The sequence below is a fragment of the Pseudopipra pipra genome, chromosome Z (assembly GCF_036250125.1).
Source record: "Pseudopipra pipra isolate bDixPip1 chromosome Z, bDixPip1.hap1, whole genome shotgun sequence".
Classification (NCBI taxonomy): Eukaryota; Metazoa; Chordata; class Aves; order Passeriformes; family Pipridae; genus Pseudopipra; species Pseudopipra pipra.
Genome location: NC_087581.1, coordinates 73,966,334 through 73,986,671, shown reverse-complemented (window position 1 = coordinate 73,986,671; position 20,338 = coordinate 73,966,334). Strand labels below are relative to the sequence as shown.

The 20,338-nt window shown below is 36.1% G+C and overlaps 1 protein-coding gene across 5 annotated transcripts in view; it reads left to right on the top strand.

Moving 5' to 3' along the window:
- Nucleotides 1–19,956, top strand: part of ERCC6L2 (ERCC excision repair 6 like 2) — a 49,803-nt gene extending 29,847 nt beyond the window's left edge. For 3 of the 5 annotated variants that reach the window (XM_064642490.1, XM_064642491.1, XM_064642492.1), the window contains 7 exons: nt 260–359; nt 2,196–2,348; nt 3,205–3,285; nt 4,695–5,859; nt 6,578–6,732; nt 16,449–16,636; nt 18,724–19,956. In XM_064642490.1, the coding sequence (XP_064498560.1) occupies nt 260–359; nt 2,196–2,348; nt 3,205–3,285; nt 4,695–5,859; nt 6,578–6,732; nt 16,449–16,636; nt 18,724–19,687 (2,806 nt within the window). In that variant the 3' untranslated portion in view covers nt 19,688–19,956. Of the gene's footprint in view, nt 1–259; nt 360–2,195; nt 2,355–3,204; nt 3,286–4,694; nt 5,860–6,577; nt 6,733–15,806; nt 15,975–16,448; nt 16,637–18,723 lie in introns of those variants that run through there. The other 2 variants (XR_010426880.1, XM_064642493.1) reach the window with 2 other exon arrangements.
- The last annotated feature ends 382 nt before the right edge of the window (nt 19,957–20,338 follow it).

The following is a 20,338-nucleotide window of genomic DNA, read 5'->3' as shown; positions in this document are numbered from 1 at the left end:
CAGTTCTTGTGATACAAAATGAGGAGAAAGCTTTTTAACTTCATAGGCCTATGGAGAAACATGGAATACTAAGGGTAAAGAAAAAGGAAATTAATTACTGAGGAAAAGGTGGAAAAGAAAAACAACCCAACCAATGCAAGCATGATTTAGAATAGTCCTATTTTTATTAGAATGCTTTTACTTATTTTTGTGTTTATTTACTACCGCAAGAGCTCTCTTATCTCTTAAAATGTTTTTTGATGTACCACTGTCCTTGCAGAGCTTACAGAATTGGCCAGTACAGACCTGTTAAAGTGTTTAGGTTGATCTCCTTGGGAACTGTGGAAGAGATGATGTATTTGCGACAAGTTTATAAACAGGTAAAGTTCACAAGCTGTTTAAATTTGGAGCTCTTTTTAGCAGTCTTGGTGACTGAAAGCTAATCTAGCCTATAGCAAAATTGTAATTTACTTTGGGTTGATGATATATGCTATTAACTTAACTTACAAAGCAAAGATACATCATTTAGCAATTGTCAAAAGTCGCAAATTAAGAAATAAGATGATTGAATTTAAGGTTCTGACATTATAGGCATGTAAACTGGGACAAAGATAGAAAACCAGTGGGGTACAGTTGTCCTGAAGAATACACTGCATAGAAAAGATAAAATTAGGTCACCTCAGTGGGAGAGTGATACAACATATTGAAGAAAACCTTACTAGATTTGAGGAATTAACCTGGTAACTTGAATTTTTAGCCATAAATAATAAAAAGTTGGTAATGAGTCCTCAGTGACAAGCAGTTGTACTTAGGTTATTTACAAGGAGGAAGCTGGAGGCTGAATGAGTGGGAAATGCAGTTGTAAACAGATTGTCATTATTCTCCTTGGATTTAAGTGACAAGTAAGAATAAAGTTCTAAGATCCTCTGATTTCACAGAGCAGATAGTCAAAAACCTGACAGATCCAATCTTGAACTGCTCCCAGTAATGTGTATGGCTTGCTTTAAAATCCTACTTTCAAAGTGTAATGGTGACTTTCATCTCACTCAAATTCCGTGTTTTGTAGAAGCCAAGCAGCCATTAGAGTTCTGTTTAATTTTGACAGAATTATGTAAATAAAAAAGACAAAACTTGTTAAGGAAAAGTAAAACGAAGTAGGTGATGGGCTGAGGTGGTAACAGGTAATTGGGCAATTTGCAGAGATTCTGTGTCAGAAGCTCAGAATTAAGAAGATGCATTAGTAGTTGAAATCATATACTAACAAGGCAAGTTAAATATAATGCATGGTAAGTCCAAAATCTGTTTTTGAGGGACAGTGGTCCAAAAATATAAAAGCTAATAATTTACATTTTTAACATATCAGGAGTATGAATTGTACTGCTCTATGACTGTTACTTTAGCAAGATTTGAAAGAGCATTCCTTGCAAAAAAAACCACCTTACTTATGTATTCTTCACATCCACATTCATGGGAAAATGTAGAGAGGATCCTCTTTCAAAGTTTTGATGTGCAAAGTACTTTTGAGGAGTCGTTTCAACAGCGGGAATCGGTAGGAGAAGTGTCAGAAAGGCTGACAAAATGAGCAGTAGCAGATTACAGCCAGCTCCATTCACTAAAATCCTGAAGGATGGAAGCCTGCTTCACAGAGGCCTTGGGAGTTGGTGAACTTGTAGGAAAAGAAGACCTGGATATTGTCTGTTTGGATTTCCAAAAACCATGCATAAATATTCTTGAAAGGCTCCTTGCCTTTTTTTTTTTCCTTTCAAATTGACTTGTGTTTCTCAAGTTAATTAAGAAGCAATAAAGGAAGGAATAGTAAATCTGAGATTCTTTTTTTTTGGCTACGCTTGGATTGCATTCCCTTACTAAGTAAACATACAAGACAGTAAAAGAATAGTTACAATTTAGTACTGAGGAAAGCTAAGCAGTCAAGGTATAGAGGAGTGCTTCTAGTGTGTATAGTTGGTGTCTGATATTAGCCAACGATACAGTAAAAGGCTTCAAATATTTAAATTTTTGAAAATTCAGTAAAACCAAGCAGGTGTATATTGTACCACAGTCTATTATACCAGGATCTGCCAGGGAAATTAAAACATCCTCTCTTAGGAATTTCTCCCTGCTCCAGCTAAAGCTGTGTATATAATGTGGGAGCCAGGAAATTCTGACGTGTTGTTGCAGCAAACTCTTCTCAAATCTCTCGTGTTATTCTGTTTTAGCAACTTCACTGTGCGGTCATTGGAAGTGAAAATGCCAAGAGATATTTCGAGGCAGTGCAAGGATCAAAGGAACACCAGGGAGAGCTTTTTGGGATCCACAACCTTTTCAAACTTAGGATTCATGGGTCCTGTCTTACCAAAGACATCCTGGAGGTGTGAAGTGCTATCCTTTTACTTTTGGAATTAGTTTTACATTTTTTCTTTCCTCGGGAGATTCTTTTGTTGTCGTTTTGAATGGAAAAACTATAAAACAGAATGGTGAAACTGGAACAGTGCTTGTCTATGCAGTGACTTAAATGAAATAGACATGCTAATTTCTCACTCTGATGTAGAGGACTAAATTGTTTTAAATCAAAGAATGGAAAAAGCTTGGATTATAATTCTCATAAATTTGCTAATATATTTCTTAATAAAAATTATTTAACTTATATTTTGATACTTTCACATGTTGTCAGCTTTGTGCGCAGATATCTTTTATTCATCAATAGCTCAGGCTGACCTTTTAAGCTGGAATTCTGGTCATAAAAATATTTTTTGTGATCATAGTAACCTTTTCATAGTACATTTTGAGGTGTCAAAACCTGTTTAATAAAATGTATTTTACAATGCGGTATTTTAGAATGTTATAGGGTGGAAGTAAGTAAATAACTTACGAGGCTTCATATTTTAAAATTAATTTCTTAGTTACTCTGAAAAGCCTGTTGGCCCAATTCCATAGTTTAAACTGATTTCAAGTATATGCAGTATTATACCTTTTTGTGTAAGGCATGTTTGCTGCAGCTAGCTTGCATCTTGAAATTTATTGTAGCTTTATTCCAGGTTTCTTTCCATCCTTCCCATTATTTTGTTATTTTGCATGTGCTAGGATTTAGTCTGGACTTTGCTAATTGTGCTTCTACACCTCTGTAGAAGGAAAGAAAAAGCCTTTGGGTATTTTTTCCTGGGCTTGCCTTTTATATGTAGCAAAACCAGTATCTGTTGATGTTAATTAAATATTTGATTGTTTCAGAGGGAAGGGCAGGTGGAAGCAGGAGTCATGACAGCAACTACCTGGCTGAAGGAAGAGAGTGCTCCGTGCAGCTCAGAGAAGGTGAGATGTCCTTGTGGGCTGTGGGCCAGAGAATGACAGTCCCTCTAGTTTCTGGTACTGCAGTTGTTAGGCTGATAATACTTTTACCCTGTTGTTTAGAAGATTTTCTTTAGGGAATTGTGGAAAGGAGAGCAATTGGTTTAGACTGTTGAAAGCTTCAGGCTGTTTAGTTGTAGTCAGACAATGAGACAGTGATTCCCATCAAGTCAGTGGTCTGGTAAATACTGTCCTTTTTTTAATGTATGTAATTACATAATGGTCTTCTTCTGGAACACGTTTTTTTTTTTTTTTTTTCCTGAAAAGATTGGTTTTAATAGGAGTATTGTATTTATAGGAATGTTTGTGGCTGAACACTGTGTTCAGGTACTCAGGGAAGCAAGCAGTTAGGTCTGTAATATGGCCTGCAAGAGTAAAGATAGTATTAGATTAGATCACACTGAATGGTGTAAAAAATTAGCTGCCATCTCTTATGCCTGTTGGAGATTTCTATGAGTAAATGTCAGTATTAATTATTAATTTAATATGTGCCCTCACATTGATCATAACTTATTGATCATAGCTCATTGATAATACATCACTATATGGTTGTGATCTCATGTTGGACTTGGTGATAAACAGTAGCTTTCTAAGCTTATGTTGAATACTTTTTGATGAGCAGGATGATACCAGGATTTATATATTAATTTTAAAACATCTCTTCATGTACCAAATTTTAGTGTTTACCCTTCTGACTTTCCATTTACAGGTTGTCATAATTCTTGTCTCAGTAGTACAGAGTTTTGTAGCTGTGTTCTGGACTTTGGTATCTTCAAAATGTTTAAAAGTTGCCTGGGTGTAATTCTGTTTGATTACAGTAGGCCTCAACTAATTTTAGAGTGGACTGTTGTGTGCTCATGACTATTTTAATGTTGGCCCCCATATACAAGGTGGTTAACCACTGCAGTGAGATTTTTTTTTTAAATGACTGTTATTACACAATATTAAGGTTTGAATCATGAAGTCACCTTTCAAACTACCTTTGAAAGATGAAAAGTAGCAATGAGATTAGTATAAACTTGAAAAATATGGATGTAGATTGTGAAGATATAGCTTGTTTTAGTAGTGTGCAGCATATATTGTCTCTAATATGTAATATTAAGTATTTATCTAATATCTGATTTTTAACCAAAATTATTGGTTATTTTCATTATTTTTCTGCTAAAAATTTTCAACTGCCAGAGACTTTAATAATTTCTCATTATGATTTATTTTGTATTTGCTTTCTATTTGCATTTTGTAATACCACTGTGTATTTTTTGCTTGAGTAAGATAGTGAAAATCCACTTTTTTTTACACTGCTTTGAAATTAAGTGTGTTCCATATACTATTAATGTTAAATAGCTCTGATGTAATTTTTTTTTTTTTTTTAGTATGAACAAGCAGACTGTAAAGAAGATGGAGATCCCCAAAGCGCTCAGGCACAATTAAACAGAGAAGAAACAGATTTTTGGGATGACTTCAGTGATGATGATGTTCTGGAAACTTCTGTGAAAAAATGTGACAGAAGGAAGCGTTGCAATGCAAATAATTTAATGGTAGCAAAGGGTCAGCTTTCTTTAATGCAGTGTGGATTCTCTAAGTTGTTGCAGAGAGAAATTGAAGCTACCTCAGAAGGGGATGATAATTATAATTCTCATCAGTGGCCTTCTGATGATCAGACTGTAAGAAAAAACATAAATAGCAAGCACAGTGATTTTCAGAAATGCCAAAGCAGTGTGCCTGTTTTGGAGCATGGGAAAGCTGTTCTGGCAGCAGATGGAACTGATAAAAAAGATATGCATGGTACAGACTGGCTTGATTTCTCAGGCTCTGAGGAGGAAGGGGACAGAGAAAATGAGGATCAAGGCCTTTCCAAGCAACCTGATACAGTCTTGGAGACTGGAAGTAGTTCTGAGGAGGGTTATGATGTCATCTTTCCTACTCAAGTTCAAGCAGTGCCTACTAAAAAAGTTGAAATACACAGGTCAACATCTGGAAATTGCAAAGAGTTAGCAAAAGAAAAAGCTGGGTTTGTGTTTAAGGGAGCCAGTAGGCAGTTTGGGTTCCACAGTGTTGAGTCATCTTTTGAAGACATCAAGGATGACCCAGGTTTGAAAGGAGCAAGTGACATAAGTGATGAATCTGATGATATCGAACTTTCCCAGGATTCTAAATCAAGAGAGCTAGAATCTTTCAGCTTTCCAAAACACAAGGAAAGATGTGCCCTTAAACATGAACTAGATAATGTCTCCAAATCTCTGCTACAAGCAAAGAAGCCCAGTAGAAAACAAAAAGAAAGTGATTCACAGAATATAGATGAATTTTCATCCTCTGAAGATGATTTTCCAGCTGAGAAAACTGAGGCCAGAAAGCAAAGCCATAAGTGTAAAAGACAGAGAGGCAGAGTTCAGTTTCGGTCTAAAACACTGAATCCTATTCAAGATACCTCTGTTGCACAAATGGAGTCTGGCAGTTATGCTGTGCATAGAACTTCTGCAAGAAAAAATGAATTTGAGCATCAAGAGCAAAAAATGGAATCAATGGATAGATATTTAGGTAACTAGTAATTTAATTTCTTTGGTTTTATTTCAAAGTAAGTAATAACGTAGGTTTAATTTACCATTGTCTGCAGGCTCTAAGTTCTTCTTGCTATACATGCTGTTTGTTACAGGATGCTGGTAAATGCTCTGCTGAATTAGTTAGTAATATCTTTTTGTGTCTTTCTTTTTACCTATTAGTCTTACTTTCCTGTCCTCTGGGGTGACAGACTGCTTTGTAATACTATGTTAAAGACTGACTGTCTCTTGAACAATGCTAAGATCAAAGATGTATTAAGAATTCACAAATGAAATATTCGAACTGCAGAACCTTAAAAGTCTTTACAGAGCTGTTAAATAAAAACGTACATGGAAAAAAAAAGTGATCTGGGAGTTTGAAATACCACGTGCAAGGCTTGATTCTGTAAAAGACTTAATTTTAAACATTAATATTGCAGCCATTAAACCATAGATGCTTTGAAACTTCCTTGTCCATCTGAAAAAAGCACACATGGAAATTGAAGTAGTTTTAAACCAAGTTTAAATCCAAGTAAGTCTGATGATTGTTGTTCATTTCATAGAGCTGAGAAACTTGGTGCTGAGTAAAATCAGAACAAATTTTCTGACTTCGATGTAATTTTTTTTTCTTAATTACAGTTTCCTTCGGTGGAACCGTGTGCTTTCGAAGTTTTGGAATAACCAACATTTTTGATTCTGTCTTTCTCCTGATGTCTCAGATGGTGTTCAAGAGGTGGCATATATTCATTCCAATCAGAACGTGGTGGGATCCAGCAAGGCTGAAAATCACCTGAGCCGGTGGGCAGTGCGAGACGTGTTTGAGTTGAAGCAGTTTTCCCAGCTTCCTGCTAATGTTGCTGTCTGTAGTGCCAAGGTAAAGAGAAATGTTTGGAAATGTTGGTTTAACTCTTTTTTTTTACCCTCGTTTTTCATCTTAAAAAACTCCGAAAGACTTGTTTTTCTGTTAATGGCCACCATGAATGATCAAAGCCATTGAGGATGGGAGGAGGAGAAGGCTCAGTTGGAAGTCTAATAAATGACTGTTGGTTTTTGGGGTGGCTTTTAAGCAGCACAGCACCCTCTGTGGGATTTTTCTGTGAGAGAAATGGTAAGATTAAAGATTGGGTGTTTGAAATCAAATTCTGTGCCATGTTTTTCTCATTTGAGCCTTGAAAATTCTTTGGCTTGTCCTGGATCCGGTTTAAAAAAATCCAGTTGCCACAGTACATTCTGGAAAACTCTGTAGCATAGAAAGTCAAACATAAATCAGTTTGCAGGCTTTTTTGGGGAGCTGAATGTGTGCAATTGCTGTAGTGAGTCAGGTTGTCTAATGTCTGAAACATACCACTAGAGTTTCCTGGGAGTGCTTATTTGCAGGGACAGATACATTTAATGCTTTTTGTTGGTCATGCATCTTGTTTGATTGCATTGGGAATACATACAAATCTGGAATAAATTCAGGTAGAGCTTCCAGATTTTTGTTCCCTTTACCTAGTGGTTTTAATCTACTCTGATTATCCGGGTACTTTGTTGTTTCTCTTGTAATAAACATTTGCAGTTCCCGAGGCTGATGCTTAAGATAAACCACAAGCACAGAACAAGTAATTGGTGAATGTGCAGCTTAGTCTTCACAGACTTGTTAGCAATCATTATAGAAATTGTAGACATACATCTATGTTGTTCTGGTGTGTTGAACATCCGCAGTGGCTGGAAGAGTTTCTTCCAGTGTTGTTGTTGTTGTTCTTGTACTGTATTTAATTAAGCCATTAGCACAGTTGCCAAAGAATTTTTAGACTGGGAAGATCAAACCAGGAGAACCAGTAAAAGTGAGGCTTTTTAATTCTAACATATTTGCATTAGAATGTCCCTCATTAACAGAAAAGTTGGTCAAAAATACTCAAGAGTACTGTAGAAAGGTACTTATTAATTGGCACGGGCTGACAACATTATTAAACTCAAATATAAATGAAAGAAAACTTTTAAAGGGAGTATATTGTCTAAAAGTCTGTTGATCCGCCTCTGTTCAAAAAGTTTGTTTTGTTCCTGTAACTTAGAGCTTATTTTATGTGAGTGGAAGTATTAGAAATCAACTTCTCTTGATTAACTTGTCAGTTTTTATAAGATATAAATTTGTTGCTCAGAAGGAACAGTAGTATCACTTCTCTTGGAGAACTAAGTAGGAAGAAAAATATCAAAAATTATAGAGAAGTCTGCCTCTTCCTTCACTTCCTGTTATTTCTTTTACTCTAGAGGCACCAATCCAGAAATAATCCCTAGATCATGGCCTATTCTTAGATGTGGCACTCTGAATTTTTTTTCTGCTCTGCTTAAAAAAAGAGCTGTCAGAGCTTCACAGACAACTTTAAGAGATTCTTTATTACTTTGTTTTACTTTAGAAGGCATTTTGGGAAAAACATGGCTATTGTTGTGCTTCTGACCATCAGTCTTTGCTGGTCATTTTTACTTATTTCCCATTAGTTTAAGTCAGGACATTCACTGTCAGAGCAACTACTTGCATTATAAAAAGAATGCTGCTTTTATATAAAGTCTAATAAAAGGCTTTTTTGACAGATTAAAGTAGCATTGTATGTAATACTAAAAATACAGGTGAGTAATTTGAATTTCCATCATTGTTTTAAGTAAATAAAATTATAGTTTTGAATGCTGGAATGTTAATTTAAAACTGATAGTTATTGAGAGGAGAGCAGAGTTCTATCAGACAAAATTCCTCACTTATGTCATTTTCTGGCATCATTGGTCTAATGGAGTTTCTCAGAAACTCCTGTGTAGCTGTTTGATTGCTCTGGGTATCAATGATCATAATTAGAAGCTATTTTTACAGTGTATTTATATGGAAGCTTTATTTGATAGTGTCATGAAGGCTCCTGAATAATATTTTTTCCCTGATAATATTTATGTCCCTTCCTAAGCACACATAATCAAACTCTCTTATTTCTAAGCAGAAGTGGAAAAGTTATTTTCCTTTCATTTCATAGATAAGTCTGCTTAGGACCAAAAAGTAAAATGTCCTTTGTGCCAACTCTGTCTTCCTGCTTTACAGTTTCACTCAGCAGGCTGTCTGTGATAATGCATTTCTGATTTAATGTATTTCAAATACATTTTTCAAGTAATCACTAATATCTCTGTGAAAGGGGTTCCAGAATTCTTAAAAACTAGAATTATTCCATTGAAGTGGATGAATTGCAAGTTGGGAGATACAAATTCCTCCAAATCTTGGTTGAGCACTTGAGTGAAATATTTTTGTTTCATGTTTCCATATTAATCTGGAATGACAGTGATAATAAGTGGTTATAATAAGCAAAAATAATCAATAACCTCCTGTAAGAACATTGACATGCTGATTTCTTGCTATTGACTAGTCATCACATCACATTTTTACTTCACTAAATATATATAAACTTTTATAGCCTCTGTTAAGTTCTTTAGTTTCAATGGCTAATTTATGGAAACTAGGTGAGCGAGTAAACTAAAAATAAATTGCTGGAAAGCAGTAGAAAACAATGTATGCTTCCTGTTTTTCTACCTGTAGTAGCTAAAAGGAGTATAAATTAGGTTTATTAGTGCTTTCGTTTCTGCTGAAGCATGGAGACTAATGTAGTTGCTTGAGCTGTAGAAACTGCTTAAAGCTGGAGCAGACTGCAAAACCTGTGAGGACTCTGCTTTGAAAGTGAGAGAGGTTGCATGAGAAGAAGATCCTTGAGAGCCAAGGTATAAAGGGTGGTGGGGCAGCAAGTCTTATTCTTCAGGAGAGAAATTTGAAGGTATGTAGAGCACCTTGTTTAAGAACATGAGTAACTAATGAACTTGGATTTAAATTAGTTGTACAAAAATGTAAGACTTGAACACTTTTACTTAGCCCAAAGTTCATCTTGGTGATAGTTTCTTTCCCTAATTAGAGTTTAGAAGGTCTGTGTTAGATCTACATGGTTGCACTGGTGTAATTCACAGTCAAGTCTCTCTTAACCTTTTGAACTGCAGGCTTCAGTCAAGTTTATTTTTTATTCAGTAGTAAGTACCCAATCTGCTCTTAATTTTACCTGTGCCCAGTATTTGTATACCCCAGCTACCTTTTCTCTGAACAAAGAGACTTAATTAAATATTCATTGTGGTTTCATTAAAAAAATAGAAGATTAGTGTCTCTATTACCACGTCACTATTTGCTAAGGACATAGCTGAAAACAAAAAAAGGGCTATCTTGTGTAACCACAGAGAGAAGCATATGGAAAACAAAAGCTTCTAAAAGCAAACATGTGAAATGAACCTGTAGACTGGACATGGTGGACTTACAAAGCCAGACCATAATTTTCAGAGCAGACATACAGTTATTTCAGCCTTCCAGAGGAAAAAAAATAGTCTTGAGAATTCATGAGATATATTGCTCAAAATTATTCTGACTTTACTAATTTGCAGGAGGGGGAATTGAAAGTGTTAAGAGCTTCACTAAGATCTTAGTCATTTAGTAAGTATTGATATTTTTGATTTATTTTTTGTTTTTGATGAGCTCCAAGTTCCAAAACAACTTGGCTGATTTTCAGTGCAGAAGTTTTTTACTTACTTCAGTTTTTTGATAACTTGCACTGTTATCTGTGAAACTTTTTCATACTTCCCATAAGAAGGAGAAACTTCCTGGAGGCGAGATTAAATATCTTCTTTCTAGTGTTTCTAGTCTATTCTCAATTAAATGACTACATTCCTTAATGAATTTCCTTATTAATTTCTATGTTAATTGGCAAAAACAGCCTATATGAAATGTTTGACACCAGTATGGAAGTCTGGGATAGGCTTTCTCTAATTCCTGTAAAGCTGAATTTGTGTAGTACTTCTTCAGTTGGAATCCAGGGTGATGGGGGTGTTGAGTGAGCCTGGGGAAATCTTTGGAGAAGGCTTGGATGTTTCACAAAAAAAGACAGAAAATGGGAACAGGACACACTAAATAATTTGGAAAACTGATGATGTCCCACATGGGAGCTAATTTTCACTTTTTAGTATGTGGAAAAGTGTTAGTCGGGAGACCCTGTACTGTACCTGTTGAATATGTAGAGTCTCTTTTTTAGTCAACTGCATGTTTTCAACTTAAGTTTACTTTAAGTTCTACTGAAAAGAAATGTACAAAGACAGCCATTCAATTGAGGATTAATCACTATGGCAACAGAAATGTGGTGACTGAAAAGGGGGAGGATATATTCTTCCCTCAGCTTCCTGCCAGCTGTCATATTCAACCTTTGCGGCAGGAATTCAGGCCAAAATATAGACTGTGACCAGCTCTAAGAAACTTTATCTGTATTTTTATAAATTTGTACAAGAATTGCACTATAAAGGAAGACTTAATCCTCTAAATTGGATGACAGACATTTGGCACTATTGCCAGTGTTTGACAGAGAAATAACGAGATGCTTTGTAGTAAAACCTGGATTAATGGTAAACCCCTCTTTATGTTATTGCAATGTGGTGTAAATGAAAAAACTAAGCATGCTGTCAGCCTAGGAAAAACCGTGCCCTTTGTATCTCCGCTGCACATTTAAGTACTGTTGAGAATACTGTAAATACAAAAGTTGTGTCATTAAGAACTCCTCTTTATCTTATTTGTATTACATTGACATTTTGTAGATTATGTAAACAAAGACTTTCTATCAGTTGTAGGAACTCTGATTGCACTGTGTTTGCACAGCTATCAGATTCAACAAGTTTAGATGGTTCTTTACAAAGAGTAGGCTTTTGGGAGATAACATGCCTTTATCTTTGCTCTTCTAGGATGGTGAACTCTTCAGCTTTAAAAGAATTGTTCCCACATGATTGGCCTGTAATGCTGCTTTTTTGAGTTTACTTTTTCAGTTTAAACATTCCAGTATGGCTTTTGGTCGTGTTTTTTAAATGTATTCAGTTCATATGTGGCATTCGTTGAGTGGCATTTTCATTATGATAAATGTGCGTGGCCTTTGGTTTTGCTCCTGTTTGATGGAAGGCTGAGAAGGTGAAAGAAGATAGGAGTAAGTCCACAGACTTCTGCTGGAGTAAGCAGTTAGTTTAAACTTTGAATTCTGAGACAGGCTGACTATCTCCTCTCATTCTCAACAATAATAATAAATGTTGATTTATCGATAATATGATAATATGTTGATTTAAAATCATGTTTTTGTTGCAAGACAGTGATCTGTCATATAGCAATTATCTTTGCTAAAGGCTCAACAACTTAAATAAAACTACTCCAAATAAAAAATTCTTGCTCTGTTACCTGATTGTAGAAGAAACAGACTTGGAAACAAATGTGAAGTAGAGAGAGCACAATTTGTTCACAGTTGACTTTAGTAGTCAATTCTCCACTACCATGCAAAAGAGCAGAGTTTGTGGAATGTCCTCCATCTCAGTTTATTTATGCAGAAAAGCTGTTTGGAACAAGCAGAGCAAAGTTAGTACATATTACTCTAAAATTTCTTTAGTTTTATTAACTTTAATTTTACTGGTCTCTTCGTTTGGCAAAGTATTTTGGAGGAGTAATTTAGAGCCATAATAAATCTTAACCCTTATTGTAACTTGAAGCATAATTCAGCATATATTCAAGAAAAGCATATGAAAAGGTCATAGTAACTCACACATAATATCAGAAAAACTTCCGGGGGGGGGGGGGGGGCGAAGAAAAGGAAGAAAAAAAGAAAAACTATATAGAATTGTAATTTGGGTAGATAATGAGACTGGAATGCAGTAGCAAATGATCAAATTATCAATAATCATCCAAAACCAACTGCAAATCACAAATGTATATACAAAGTCATGTATTGCCTTCACGTTTTGAGGAGAGTGGGAAAATACAAAGTAGGATATGGCATAAGGGTTTATTTGCTTGTAAGATGTGTTTTAAGAGTTCAGTCACCCTGAATTCATTGTGCTTCATGCTTTATATTATTTTGGGGGACTGCAAGGCAACAAGCCATTTGAGAAGGCCATTCTTGTTTGTTTGAGAAATGAAAACGAACAGTGGAACTGTGCGGTGTAAGTGTGTGTCCTGGGTATCTGACAGCAATGGTCTCACACATACCTGAAGAGAAAAACCTCATAACATTGTTTCAGCTGCGAGTTGGGAAATCAGGGGGTTATTGCTGACTGGAAGTCAGTATCTGGCAAGATACTGCAGGGATACTTTGGGTGATTAGGCAGTAAAAGAGAGGAAGATGGTCAGACACGGTGCAGCTATGGCTGAAGAATAATTATGCAAACATATTTTCAACTTCAGATTCAGGCTGTTGAAGAACGTTCATTATCCTCCAAATCTGGTGACTCAGTGAATTGCCACAGATATGAGGCAGCTTGAAAAAAAAAAGTATCCCTGAGCCTATCTTTTCTCTCTTTTCTCTCTTTTCTCTCTTTTCTCTCTTTTCTCTCTTTTCTCTCTTTTCTCTCTTTTCTCTCTTTTCTCTCTTTTCTCTCTTTTCTCTCTTTTCTCTCTTTTCTCTCTTTTCTCTCTTTTCTCTCTCCTCTCTCTCCTCTCTCTCCTCTTTTTTCTCTTCTCATCTAACTCCCACACCTTTTAATCTTGGTGTATTTGCTTTACTAGAAGGGAGTAAAGAAAGGGAGTGAATTTGCTGGCTCAGGGTGGCCAGTCATCTCAGTCATGTCTAAAGATGCTTATACATGAATTAGCATTCATTGCTCCAGAATATTGAGCTGCTTCTTTATGCCTGTTATAGGAAGAACAGATACTGAAGTTTTGTACTGTCAAAGATAGACAAGAATTGGTTTTGGTAGGTGCATACTAGTTTTAAAACTTCCATACTTAGGCAGCAGGAGACAGATTTTTATCTTTGATGTCAATGTAATTATTTCACTGCACCTTCCCCTGCTGCCCCCAAAGTTTTTTATGGAAAGGAGAAAATGTGGATACAGAAATGTGTAATGGTTTTACAGATAATTCAGTATAGGCACACTTAATTTATCAGATGACCAGTAAGTATGTTTTCCAGTTAAAGTGAAACGTTTCCCCTTTGAACAGCTGAAATTTCTTAAAGTGCACTGCAAAAGCTTACTGTCTTTAATGTATTTAAATATTTAGTAAAGACTAACTGCTTTCATGATTGCTGTCATTCTCCCTGTCAAAATTATTTTAAAATACATTTAGCAGACAGTGTATGATATATGTGTGCTATAGCATACAGTGAAGGGGTTTTATTTCCTTTATTATTTCATTCTCTTGGTCCTAGCATTTATTGATTCATAAAGGGTGTGACATTAACAATATAAATAGTTAAAATGTGCTGGTATCAGTAGTGTCAGAACAAGAGTCTGATGCTCCTAGTTGAGTCAAATTCTCTTAATTTCAGTCTTACATTAGGAGACTGTCTTTCACATGTAATATATGTGATAATTCAGGTGAAGGTGACCAGTGCTGTACAGTCATGGTGGGATTTTATGTAGAAACAAATAATGGGGACACACTGGTTTGTTAGAGAAGGTGCTCGAGGAACAGAAAATATAGAAAGCTGCTGAAAGGAAGTTTTCATCATGAAATCAGTGAGTTAGAGGGCAAACATTAAAAGAAATTTGGAAAGATATTGGCCATGAGAACAATAAATTAAGGAGGGTAATCCATCTGGTCAAATTCAAAAGAAAGCAAAATAGTGTGAAATGTTGACAATGCTGGAACATGACTGAAGTTTTTGCTTTTTTCACGATAATTCTAAGAGAAGGGTAGAGGGAGTATTTTCATCCCAGTGTGCAGACCTTTGACCTTTAACAAACATGGAAACATTTTAAAAAACCCTGAAAAAAGTGGTTTGGATTTGCTGAAGAAGTGTTCGTTGTTTTTCAAAAAGAAGTTATTGGATTTGGGAGTTGGGGGCTGGAATTTCTGAAACATTCACCAATTCAGCAGAGCCAACCGTTGTGTTTCAGCCCAGTTGGGTACCATTTAACCAATTGCCTTTGCTCCAGAAAACTGAGATAAGCTTTTCATGAGTATCGCACAGTGACCACAGGCTTTCACTGGCATTAGCTCCTTCAGCTCTTGTGCTAACTTTTTTATAGTCACTTTTTCTACCTTAAGGAAAAAAAAAATCTTTAAGCAGCTTATTTAGGTAGAAGAGGAGCTCTTTGTGTGTATATGGTGGTATTTGGATGTTGTTTTTTTGGGTGTGGCACTGTGGGTCACTCTACTTAAAATTTTGTGCTTCCTGAACTAAATATGCCATTTGTGCATTTATTTGCAATTAGCAATACTTCTGACATTAATTCTGTTCCTCTGCAAAGACCAGCAATTTTATGACTTTCAGTGTGTTTACGGCATTTGGCTTTTTTCCCAAAGATACTAAAAATCTTCTGTGTTTGAACAGATGTGTAAACCAAAGTATTACTGCCTCATATACTTTGGTCTTGTTTAAAAAGACGTAGATGGATGCACATTTATGGGACTTTAAAATACCTTTAAGACAGGCACTGACGTGGCTAGTCTTGTATTATATGGGAGTTACTGTTTCTTGAATTAAACTATACAGCCCTGATTTACTGACAGAGTGAAAATGTGCCAAGTCTTAGCATAGTGAGATCTGAATACTATGAATGTTTTTCATGCAAAATTTCCATCAAAATAAATATATTTTAAAACTATCATTGCTTTCTTCTTTCAAAGTTCTGTATTATCCATACATTGGTTAAAAAAAAATTTAAAATCTTAACAAATGTATACAGAACCAGCAAGAGAATTGTAAAATATTTATGCTGTAGGTAATGACTACTAATTCAATCTTAATTTTGTTACTGGCATTATACTGTTATTGGGAGGATAGGGGTTTTATCTCGACTGGAGACTTGGCTTCAGTTTTGTATAGTGTAACTTAAAATAGTGCAGTAGAATTTTAAGCTTTGGAGTTGTGCATTTGTCTTAAAGTGAAAATTTATGTCTGTAGGTCCCAAATATTAACATCTCTCTCTGTATGCTAGCTCGAGGTTTCTCACCAAAGTAAAGTTGAGAACAGATGTGAGATCCTAAAGCTCAAAAACCTTGTGAACGGCCCATGGAAATGAGGGAAATGGACACGGATCAAATAGAAACACATTGAGAAGAAACATTGTAAATCTGAAAGCAAATTTTGAACTGCAGATGACAAGGTGTGAACACAGTTTGTGTTTTCATCTCTAAAGTAGTGTTAGTAGGGAGACCGAGGGCATCACTAAGCAGCTATTCTTTCCTGTGATTTTATTTGAAAAAACTAAAAGGAAAAGGTACTATTGTTTTTTTATGTGGGTTTTTCTTCTGTTTTTCCATGCTCTTCATACACATTATTGAATTTTCTTATTTCCTTTGGCTTGCTTTTTGGCAAAGGGGAAATTTTGATGAAAATTTGTGAGAATTTCCAAAAAATAATTTAGGTGTAAATAGGATTGTATTTTTGTTCTAGAAATCAGAGAACCAAGACTTCCCTTCCACATCCCTGGAAGTTTGTGACTGCGTAGGGACTCTGATTTGCAGCTGTGAATCCCAGTCTGAGTGCTAGCTAGGAGTGAGAGAACTGGGAGCAGTAGAATTCATCATTCTGTCAGAGACAGAGCTGTCTTAACGATTTCAATGTCTCATTTTACTAGGAAAATGATGAAAACCCAGAAGACAACACTGCAGAGAAGAGCATTATTAAGGGAAGGCAAGAAATGCTGATGAACAGTAAGCAACATCATCTGTATGTCAGGCATCCTGTGACCCAGAGAAAGAAAAAAGTATGCAGAGTAGGTTCAACCACGTTCTTGATTGGAAAGACACCCAAAGGAATACGCAGGTGAGGCTGTTTTGGTGAGTTGGAAGTAAAATTCTAAGGTTAAAACAAACTTCCCTCTGGCTGGTTGTTGCTTTTGTCTTTATTTCAGCCCTACTCAGGGAATACTGATTGTTTTCTCTGACAAGAGTGGAACTAGTGGGAAACTTCCACTGCCACCGCATTAGGAGTACTGCAGCTGATTAATTGAACACACAAATTAGAATGAAGAACCCTTCATTCTAAAAATATTCAGAACTGTAATCATAGTTCTCAATAATTTGTTGAGGTAAAATTTTGGTTGGTTCAATGGTCGTATAACACATAACTGTGCAGATGTCATCATGACGAGTGTTCAGGGTATGTTCTTCATGCACAACTACAAAACAGTGATTAAACTGTATAAAACAAGACATTTTGTAGTGTGAGCTTCTGACTGTCTACTGGTTTTGCCCAGATCTCATCACTTTCTTTGAAAGACTAATTTAAAAAAAAATTGGACTTTGTGTTTCTTTTGTAACGTGAGGCTCAATATTTTTTAGTATTTTTTTTAATGTTTTGTTTCCCCCCTCATTTTTGGAGTGATAATAATTTCTCTGTTCCCTTGCTTTCCCTTTTCCCCCAAGCAATTGTTGTTATTAAAATGAATTTTGAATTCCATTGTTACATAGATAGAAATTCAATAAAAAGAGCCAGGTGGTATGTGGAAATAGAAAGTGGAAATCTGAAGCTGAGCTGACTAAGCAAATATTTACATAAAAACGTAAATAAATACCTATAAAATAGATATTTGGAAAAACTAAAAGGAAAAGGTACTGTTGCTTTTTTATGTAGGTTTTTCTTCTGTTTTTCCATGCTCTTCATACACATTATTGAATTTTCGTATTTCCTTTGGCTTGCCTATGTATTTTCAATTTTGTCTTGAGACAATTAAATTGCTATATGAGAACTGACAGGTAGGTAGTGCCTGTAAGTGTTCAGGATCTGTCATATCAGCTCTCTGGCCTCAGCTGTCCAAACTGTTACTGTAGAGCTGCTGGATTTGTTTCCCAGAATAGACACTGACAATTCTAAATATTTACCAGGCAGGTAAAGAAGATCCTTTCATTCTAAAAATATTCAGGACTGTAATCGTAGTTCTCAATGATTTGTTGAGGTAAAATTTTCTAAGGTAACGAAGTGACTGAGGCTGTTAATTCCAAGATCCTAAAGCCGTATCTGGCAAAAAGCTTAAACCATTCACTCTTAAACATGAAGCAGGTCATCTGTTGGCACCTGGCATGCAGTTAGGCTTGGTGTACATGTGGGTATGCCATGCAGTGAGTGAGGATGATTGTGTCTCAGTCCCTTATAGTTGTAGGGCAGAGTGGGAAGTTGTCTGCAGTCACCTATTTAAGGCAAACAGTGTTACATCTTGCTGCCTTTTGGAGCCCCCATTCAGGAAAGGCAACATGTTTGATATCCTTTCTCTGACATGGGAGGGTAAAGCCACCTCTCCAGCCTTCCAGTAAGGTTACCTGACCCCAGACTAGGGCTAACTCAATTAAGGTGATCTCTTTGAATTAGATCTTGGCCTTTTAGCAGAAATATATTCCATAACTCACTGGGTAGGATGATGTGGACAGTCCTTGTCTCCTGTGAAAGCTTTTATCCAACTCTTGTTTAGCAAGTCTTCTTCAAAAGAAATCTGAGCAACTATTTCCTCCCCCTGCCTTCCCTCCCTAAAAAAAACCAAACAACAAAACAAACAAAAAACCCCCAACATTCAACCATCTGTCCATCTACACTTTTTTAGTAGGTAAATGCCTTCTGAAATCTGACCCTTTCTTATGGTATCTTACCTACAGTGACAGTCAGTAAGTCTTTGAATCGCAAGCTGAGGAAATCACAGTGTAGTTTGGGATTCAAAAGTAATTTCAGTTTTTCTGAAGTTATTATTCTTTCTTCTCTTTGCTAATAAAAACCAAAAATGCTTCTAATAAGGGAGTTACTTCTGCTGATTACCTTCTGGGTTATGTGAAGTAAGTGAATTGAATTAATTGCTTGAAAGCTGCTTTTGTTTCTAGTTAAAGGTGTCAGAATAACACATTTTTCCTTTTTGATAATTACAGGACACAGTTTGAGGAAATGGTATCCCACTTTAATATGGGATCAGTGAAAGACCTTGCAGAACATATTGCAAAAGCTACCTCAGAAACAAGGCAGAACATGTTGAAGGAATTCTATGTTTCCAAGCATCCAGAGGTGGAATCTTTCTTCTCAGTTGAAATACCAGTACGAGATTTATGTGACTGTGAGGGAGGAGAACTGGGTACAGCACAGTCTAGAAAAAGAAAATCCATTGTTAATTTTGGAAGATCAAAGTCTAGGCCTTCATTGACTGAAGCACTTCTGAGCAGAACTACAGAGACACAGGCCCAGCAGACATGTAAGGGAGGAGCAGAGAAGCTTCCCAATGACTGCTGCTCACAAGATGTGTTTGTTGATGCAAAATGTAAACAGTCACCCACTGTTGCTACTCAACATATCAAAAGGAGAAACAGTCAGGCATTCAAGGATTTTATGGCATCTGGCTCATTAAACAGTAAATCAGAGGTGCTGCCTGTCAAAAGTTGTGAAGGACAGCAGGACTCAGAGGGAACACAGCTGCCAAAAAAAAGATCCCTGTCTCAGTCAGAAAACGGAGAGAGAAAAGCTCAGATTTATAAGAAAAAGTCTTTTACGGACTTACTTGGAGATACCTCTATTCTCAATGACCTCTTCAGAAGTGATGGAAATGGGCCTGCAGGATCACCGAGGAGATTCTCTTCAGGGCAAGTAGAAAAATCAAAGGGGAAACCAAAAGATTTCTGGGATATGCTGAATGAGCAGAATGAGGAGAAGCTCAGCAAGCTCACGGACATAGCAGTCATACAGAAGCTGTGTGAAAGAGCACCTCGTTCCACAGTGGCAGAAGAGACAGAATTGTGTGAAGGTTCTCTTTGGAAAAAAAATGAAAATTTTCTATGGAAAAAATATGGTGCAGGTGATTCAGATGAACCGTCCAGTGCTAAATCTTGTAATGCAGTAAAATGAAAGTTTGCACTTTAATTATTTTAGTTGAACATTGAAGAACTTCAGCAGTATGGAATAAAACATTGTAACTCCATGAAATTAAAGGCAAAATGATGAATTCATATCTATAGTGAGAGAGAATTACATTTTACAGGTGTGAATATGTATGTAACAACATGCAAATATGTATGTAATTACATAATCGGTGTATATATATGGGCATAGTAATGCATATAGACTATATATTGTTAGCTATGATATATTAATTTTAAATTAAACTTTTTTTAGAATTTTCTGAGTGCACTTTGCTTTCTTTAATTCTATTTCTGGGCTCAAAAGCTGTGCTTTGTAATTATTTTCCCTTTACTTATGTTTGGACACCCTCAGTCATCTCAATTATCCAAGGATAACAGGATTGATATTTCATATGTTTTCTGAGGTACTAGAGACTGAGGCATATCCTGAGGCAGGGATGGTGTCTTTGTGTCCAGTAGTTTTTGATGGGTTCCCACCCTCCATGATTTTGCTCTGTCTCTGAAGCTGTGGAACTTGTAGGTCCTCAGTGTCCTGTCCGACTCAGCTTGGTCAATGTGAAGAACCGCCAGTTTTTGTTTGTTTGGTGTTTTTCATTAAGTGATGCTAGGTGTAGGATTTCATCTCCCTTTTTATTTT